At 39.8% G+C, this 8705-nt stretch overlaps 1 protein-coding gene across 1 annotated transcript; it reads left to right on the top strand.

Moving 5' to 3' along the window:
- The first annotated feature begins 4061 nt into the window (after window positions 1-4061).
- On the top strand, window positions 4062-5399 carry LOC149694729 (uncharacterized protein F54H12.2-like). The gene has a single exon (XM_089867427.1). It carries the CDS (start codon window positions 4062-4064, stop codon window positions 5397-5399), a length of 1338 nt encoding a protein of 445 aa, XP_089723553.1.
- Window positions 5400-8705: the final 3306 nt, after the last annotated feature.

Below are 8705 nucleotides of genomic sequence, written 5' to 3'. Positions count from 1 at the left end.
GTATTGGATCACACACCTACAGTTGAATTTCACGAGGGGATATTAAACGTCAATATATTAGACCCTAATGTCAAGAATTTTGTTATACTCGACGACTTGCTTTGCAAGATTTCGAATAATAAAGAAGTAACTAATTTGTTTATACGGGGATCGCATCATAAAAACACCTCGGTATTTATCCTTATGCAAAATTTATATTACCCCGGGAAGGAAATTAGAACATTAAATTTAAACGCTCACTACTTGATAATATTCAAATCCCCTCGAGATAAATCCGCCATATTTTACTTAGCAAAGCAGATTTGCCCCACTAACAGTAAATACGTCATCGACGCGTTCCATCAGGCAATTGCTAGAGATTTTGGGTATTTATGGGTTGATTTAAAGCCAACGACGTCAGATGATCATAGACTACGGACGGGACTCATACCAGGCGAAGAAGCCGCAGTCTATATTCCAAAATGAAAAGGGTGCATACGCATCAACATTTCTTAAAGTATCTGACTTCTTGTAATGCGTGTAAGAGAAAATACGCTATCAAACACGCTAGTAATGACTCTATCAAGACTATAGTGGAATGTTGTATAAATGTCCTACGCGGTAACGTGAAGTTATCAGATGACCAGAAGAAACGATTGAAGAAGTACTGTCTAATGTTACGGAAGTTATCTAAACAAAGCACTGTAGCAAAACGAAAAAAGATCCTTATTCAAAAAGGGCGATTTTTACCTCTTTTGTTAGCCCCCCTCTTATCACTTGTTAGCAGTGCTGCTGGTGCGGCTATAAGCAGAGCAATTAAAAATGGCTAGAAAGATGATTTTGGTACCTGAAGAGGTTTACCGTCGATTAAACTCGCAACCAAAAGTTGAACTTGGTGAAAATTTGGATACGAAGACTGTATTGGATGATAGCAAATTAAACCAGACGCAAAAAGTTAACATGTACAACCATATATTAACAAAAGAAAAAAGAAGAAGAAACCCGTTAAACAACCGAAGAAGAAAGATTGGTATTCTGAAATAGCCCTGACAATCCCAGATACACACCTCAAGCCGGCTGTCGCTTTATATAAGTGTATTAATAGTAACACTAACATTAATTCGTCTGCCAATGGTGAACTCATGTATAAAGGTCAACCAATCATCGGGTCAAATATTATGGATATTTTACACCAAACTGTTAAAGCATATAAAAGCAAATCGAGATACAATGTCACTGGATTAGACAAATTTTACGATCTTCTTATAAAAGAAAATGTACCCAAAACTCTTGTTAAAAATAAGTTCCCATTTGAATACTCTACCAGTGCTGTACCTCTAGATGTATCAAGTACCTCCCTAGATGTACCAAACATCGATTACACACCCCCAACCCCGGAATCTATGTATGGTAATGGGTTTCGTAATTGGATAAAGTTAAAATAAAGAATAAAAACCAACACCCCGTTTCATTTCTCTCACAAATTACTTTAGAGTTATCATGGAAGGTTGTAACGACCCTTCCCCCACAGGGTTTCTAGCCTCCCCATCCATTTCATACTTAAGCAATCCCAAAGTTATTACGACGCTTTTGATATTATTTCTTATTATAATTATCGAACTATCTGATTTCGCTTACTGGTATACTCAGAAAACCTTAAACTGCACGACTAATGGATAAACTAGAAGAAATATACTTCAATGAAAAAGATCCAGGAAGCTTCGGAGGTGTGCAGGGTCTATATAGGGCTGCGAGGGAAAAGGGAGTTAACCTTTACTTAAATGATGTAATTGAGTTCCTACAACGTCAAGATACGTATACATTACACAAACCCGCAAGGCGCAACTTCAGACGAAACAAGACTATTGTGTACGGTATAGATGAACAATGGCAACTTGATCTGGCAGACATGCAAAACATCAAGCGCCATAACGACGGATATAGAGTTCTACTGTGCTGTATTGACGTATTCAGTAAATTTGCTTTCGCCGTCGCTATTAAAGACAAGAAAGGACCTACGATGGTTGCGGCGTTTAGATCCGTTTTAGAGTCTGGTAGAAAACCCAAGATTGTGCAATCAGATCATGGAAATGAATTTCTAAATAAAGAACTGCAAAGTGAATTGAAACGTTTGGATATTACGTTTTTCGCCACACACTCGGAGGTGAAATGTAGTATCGTTGAACGGTTTAATCGAACCTTGAAGGAGCGAATGTACCGCTATTTTACGCAAAACGACACCTACAAATACATTGACGTATTACCTGAATTATTAGAAGCGTATAATAACAACTACCACAGATCGATTAAATGCAAACCCATTGAAGTGTCAGAGTAAAATTCGAAACAAATCTGGTTCAATTTATACGGGAAAGTTAACTTTTCGCCGCCAGTTTCATACCCATTTGAAATTGATGATTTAGTTAGAATAAGCAAAAATAAAAGAACGTTTGAAAAGGGGTATTTACCCAATTATACCGGAGAATTATTCAAAGTAACAGAACGGATCCCGAGAGATCCAGCCGTATATAAACTGAAAGATTTGAACTCCGAGCTCATTTCTGGTGTGTTCTACAAAGAGGAAATACAGAAAGTAGGCAAGGACTTGGAAAACTGTAAATTTAAAATTGAAAGAGTAATACGAAAACGGAAAAAACCAGACGGTTCTAAAGAACTACTCGTACGGTGGCGAGGGTATAGTTCCGACTTTGATTCCTGGGTGCAAGAAGTCGACGTAAAATGATTTTCTATATTACATTACCTTCCGATTCCTCTGCGCAATATTTCAAAGGAAATACTATAAGCAAGTTCAGAACGTATCTACCAGAATCAATAACACTAGAGGGATCTCACGAGGTTGCTCTTGCTGAAATAAGCTATCCTAGAACTTGGAATAATGTAAAAAGGGAATGCGCAGTTCGCATTTGGGATAATTCGTTCGTAGGTGTTGCTTCGGATGCAATGGATGAATTCCCAGAAGAGGGATCTGGTTTTGGTGAAAGTGGACAGACAATTAACGGAGTGAATGAAAACCGGGGTATATCGATAATTATACCCCCCGGATATTATGGTTCCGTCGAGGAATTACTCGAAATATTGTCAGCCGACGACGATGCCGGTGCTACTGAAAAAATAAAATCTAGGGTTGAGTTTTCATACAACAAACCAAATCGACGGGTGATGGTTGAGTTAAAAGGGACGAACCAACTTTATATCCCAAGCGAAATTGCCGTTATATTAGGGTTCACGAGGAATTCCAAAAAAGACTTCACTGTGGTCACTTCCATGACAGCCCCTTTCAGTTGCGATATGGATGCTGGAATGCACTCCTTATTCGTATACTCTGATATAATTCAGTCTCGATCAGTAGGAGACTCCGAGGTCCCTCTCTTAAGAATTATAAGTATCAACGGGAGAGATGGTGACACGGTTGAAAAAGAGTTTGCTAAACCGCATTATATGCCAATAGCGAAAAACAACTTCCAAACAATTGAAATTAACATTATGAGTGAAATGGGTAAACCGGTTAAGTTCGAACGTGGCAAAGTTCACGTCACTCTACATTTCAGGCCCAGAAGAACTTGGCACTTGTTATAAGAACTACGTTGAATTCAAGCTCCGCCCCATTTATGACGTGATTGTCAAAGTGTAAGGATGTCTCCATATAATACGAGTCACGTTTCAGTTAAGGATTATTATCTAAATCAAATTGGACATGGATCCATCCCAGTATATAGAGGTTTGGCTGTGCAACGTGGTTATGGTCTGGGGTCAATTATCTCGTCAGCGTTCAGATCAGCCATGCCATTACTTAAAAGGGGTGCCACGTACCTAGGTCGAAAGTTTTTGAATACTGGCGCGAAAATTGCGACGGATTATACAAGCGGTGTACCCATTAAACAATCACTGAGAACTAGGGGTAAAGAAGCGGGTAAAGAAACATTGAGAAGGGCAGCCGAAGAAGTGACCAAACTAACTGGAAACGGGCGTAAAAGGAAACGCAAAGTGTCACCCATCATCAGTTCTGTTCGAGCTAAGAAGAAGAGAAGGTCGTCATCTTTACACCCGGATATATTTTCATAATGTCGCTCGTACACCCAAACTCTATGAACAGCGTCAGCTCGGAACTAAATGTTTTTCACGTACCCTATACCCAAACTGGGATAGTAGGAAGTCAATGGGTGGAGTATAACTCTACCTCCAATGTGGATGAAAATCAGGCTATTATATTTCCCGTCACCGGGAACTCCGAGACATACATGGACTTGAAAAACACGCTCCTGCATTTACAAGTAAAAGTGGTTAAAGCTGATGAGTCTCTACCTAAAGCCGCTGTGTACGATGCGAATGGTGGTTTAACTACTCAGGCGGATAAAGTTGGACCCGAAAACCTATTACTCTCCAGTCTTTTTAGTGAACTACACGTATCATTGAATGATAGATCAGTTACACCATGTCCTCAACAATACACATACAAGAGCATGATTCAAACGCTATTGACATTTGGTGGTCCAGCGAAAAAGAGTTTTTTGACCGGGGCACTATTCTACAAAGATACGGCGGGGCATTTTGACGACTTTTTCGAAAATGAAGGGTTTGAGAAACGGAGTAAATTCGCCCAAAATGGGGTTATAGACTTGATCGGTGTCGAACACGCCGATATATGCCAGCAAAATCGCTTTATCCCCAATCTGGTCGATGTGAATTTTAAATTTATCAAAAGTCCCAACGAATTCTGCTTACATGCGGATGGAATTAAAGCGAAAGTTATATTTACCCACGCTTCGTTATTCAAAAGAAGAGTTAAACTAACCCCCGAGATTATGATATCACACGCTAAAACCCTGGAATTGGCCACGATGAAAAACCCCATAACACGTACGGAATGTAATACGTTTTCCATATCTCAAGGAAGTAAGATAGCAGTCAAAGACAATTTATTTAGCGGTCAACAACCGAATAAAGTTGTAATTGGATTTGTAGACCAGAACGCGTTTTTGGGTGATTATAAAAAGTCGCCTTTTAATTTTAAAAATGAAGCGGTGACTCAAATCACCTTATCCGTTGATGGGGTTAGCGTACCCCATAAACCCTTAAACCCCAACTTTAAGGATAACCTATGTATGAGATCGTACGCCAATCTCTTTCTTCAAACCGGACAATTGAATATCGACGAGGGTAATTTCATTGACCGTGACGAGTTCGCCAATGGTAATGCTCTTTTCGTATTCGACTTGACCCCCGACCTGAATGGTAGTTCGACTGAAAGTTTCAACTTTATAAAGAACGGTAGTGTCCGATTGGAGTTAATATTTGCCGAAGCGCTACCGGCTACAATTGCCGTCGTTTACTATTCCGAATTCCAATCTTTGATTGAAATTGACAAAAACCGAGCCGTTTTATTCGATCAAAGCTCATAATGGACTCTCGACAACTTGAGAAAATATTAAGGCGCGATCCATACACTAGGAATTTGTTCCGGGGAATATTCCGGCGGATAAACTACCACTAACTGTTAAAACATTTCCATCTCTATATATTGTGAACACTGATACGTCTAAAGGGACAGGTGAACATTGGACGGTTATATACATTTCGAGGAAAAAGAATACTGAATTCTTTGAAAGCTATGGAAATCCTCCGGATTTATTTAAATTTAATGATTTTGTAGAGCGAAACAGCCTAACTGTTACGTTTAATTCACGCCAACTACAGGGGGAATTAAGTCAAACTTGTGGTGGCTATTGTGTCTATTTCTCGTTGTATAGATGTAGGGGAGTTAAAATGTTTGATATAATAAAACGATTTTCTAAAAATAAAAATGTTAATGATCGTATGATTTCTGAATAGATGTATAAGAATTACTCAATAAATTTGTCATAATTTTTTTCTCTTTATTTTGTATTTATATGCCCGTGGGCTAGAGTGGAAATACCGTCATTTAAAATATGTCTTTATCGTCACATGGGTTTAAACAGAGTTTTGTTTGTCTTAAGGTTTTAACAATGTGCTTCTCATTAACGATTCTAACCATCTCCGCGGTGGTCAGCTCGCGGTTCAGTAAGCATTCGCGATAATGCGCGTGCCGGACGCGTTTCCGCACGACGCGCTTGCAGACTCCCTTACACGTCTTCTTCTCTCTCTTGGCCGACAGGATACTATACATTTTGGGTCTAAGCCCACAAAACTCCATGATCGGAGTACCGTCCAATTCATCTTTGAATTTACCCAGTTTTTTCTTGTTAGCATCGCTGTGAAGTGGATGGTCACGTGGGTACCCCGAGAAGTCATACAGTTCAGCCCGAGTGGCGAAGTCCGCGTACAGATCTTTAGTCTCGATGTGATAGGCGAGACTGTCTGTAAATAAACGGTTTGTTAGCATGGAAACAAATAACATATAAAACATCGGACACAAATAACATATGTAAAACATACCAGTATCGGTGAAAAGGAGTTTCGCTCTATCCCCGTATTGTGCCCGAATTTCATCGTAATGAAATCGGTACATCAATAACTTTGACAAGTCCAAGATGACGAACCCTGTATATATAGGTTGGTTCAACACCAACTTCTTCTTCGTTGAATGAATCCCAACCAGTTCATTGTGAAAAACCGTGAATTTTTCAAAGGCGGGAGAACTGGCCTTTTTGACCGCCTTTTCCCGAGTGGTTACTAATTTGAAATCCTGTCGATTTCTCAGGTTTTCCATGGTTTTTCCTGAAAAACAAGGGAAAAAATGTATTTTTATTAGTCTACTTATTATTGTTATTATTTATTAATTGCATACCAAATACTGCGTTGTTCATTAGTTTGAATAGATCCTTCTCGAACCTGTAAAGGAATAATAGTTGTACACACACATACCAATAATTATATAAATAGCTAAACAAAGAAAAATAAATACCTTTTGACTCCATCCGAAGTTTTTGAATCTTAAAATTGGTTCGTCGTGTGGCATAATCACGCGTTGTGGATCATGAACATTACATTCACGCACGTGCTCATCGTGGGTTCGAATTGACGCACTTCGTTTCAAACAGCGACGACAGTAAAATGATTGATGCGCGTGTTTGGTAAAACCACTGAGAAGGCGACTTAGGTTGCGAATCAAAACAAAATGTTTTGATTCCCCGTTTGACACCAAGAGAAAATCAACTTCCCTATCTTTGGGAACTTGTCTTTCGCTCACGTAACGTGAGAAGTACCCCTTTTCATATGCGAAAATATTTATGGACAAATTGTTCACCTCCTCAAAACGTTTAAGTTTAAACGAATCGAGTTCAAATGGGAATGTAATTCCACACAAGTTTAGTTCATTCTCGTACTGTTGATAATGTGCGATTCGAGATGGGTTGTCTACAACTGGGTGGATTTTGGCAATAATCGACCATAAAAAACACTTATTGTCCCGTATATCTTCCGGTTTAACGTTCACGGTAGCCCTTTTGTTTTCAATTACAGACGGTAATTGGAAATACGTTCCACCTACTAGCGGTAGGTATTGGATAATGTTAATTTGAACGTATATTATACGGTCAAGCTCCCATCCACTACCCATAGACTCGAATGCATTCATACTTTCGGCAATCTTTTCCCGACTTGAGTCGATCTGCTGTGGAATAACTTCCGGTGACATAGTAGCGTGTGTAAATCCCTGAAAGTATGGAGTAGTTTCAGTCACGGTACCCGTATTCCCTAACTCACGCGTGTATCTCGCGTGCACCACAAGGTACCACTTAATACCCTTCTTCTCACTTAATTTGTTTCTTATGTAACCCTCTAGCTTTTCTCGGTGCTTATTTATGAACAAAGTTGGATCCGTTACACCATCAGGTGCGGTGATTCTAGCCGAGAAAATAGCATTATCGAGCGCGTCGACCTCCTCAATGTCTGGTGTATGATTCTCGGGTGGATCGGCCTGGTTTTGCTCAGTTTCCCAATTCTCCATGAACTCGTTCAAACCGAGATAATCTTGGGAGAGCAAAACATCCTCATTTTGTCCACCTTCCCACACGTCCATAAATTCCCCAAGACCATTGTTATCTTGGGAGAGTAAGACGTCGCAGTTTGGATCATCTTCACAAATACGTTAGAATTTAATTCATATACCAATTTAGAAAAGATAGATTGTGTCTTAAACCCCTGGTTGTTAGCTACACCCTATGCATCAATGTGCGGCGGGTAAGACACCTTACAGGGGAAATCAATAAACTAAATAATTACCATTTTCTACTTTTCTTTTCTTTCCTCCCTTTGTCGGAATCGGTGCCGCTTTTCTCTTTACGGGAGAATTGGGAGGGGTGACGCGGTGAGATGGTCCGGGTTGAGGAGACGCAGGACGCGTATTACTTTCCACGACTTTATTTACGGCGGCCCCAACGTGGTTCATTTGCCGTTGATGGCGGTTTAAATTATCTTTCCGCGCATAACTCTTATTACAAACTGGACACGCAAAAGAAATATTACCGTGATTGGTCCGCATATGACGACTAAGGTTCGGCTGGTTGGTGAAGACATCGGCGCAAGTAGAGCAGGAGTACATCTTGAAATCGAATGTGACCATAGGACCCATTTCCCTTCCCTTTTATACAATTTTTAAGCTCACGTATATATTGTTTCACCCTTTCCCGTGATTCCCGTTGGATAAAAATATTGTCAGCCTTAAACAGTGTCTTTTTTCCTTGGATTTTCCGGGGTTTCCCCATCAACGAACAGAAATCCAATTG

This window comes from Phalangium opilio, unplaced genomic scaffold (assembly GCF_054372755.1).
Source record: "Phalangium opilio isolate 3A_F unplaced genomic scaffold, DU_Popi_V2 ptg000022l_1, whole genome shotgun sequence".
NCBI classification, from domain to species: Eukaryota; Metazoa; Arthropoda; class Arachnida; order Opiliones; family Phalangiidae; genus Phalangium; species Phalangium opilio.
Note: the sequence above shows the minus strand (reverse complement) of the source record. Positions and strands in the feature narration are given on the sequence as shown.

Excerpts from the sequence above, each read along its gene's own strand:
- LOC149694729 (XM_089867427.1), top strand. The coding sequence starts at position 4,062 with ATGTCGCTCGTACACCCAAACTCTATGAACAGCGTCAGCTCGGAACTA.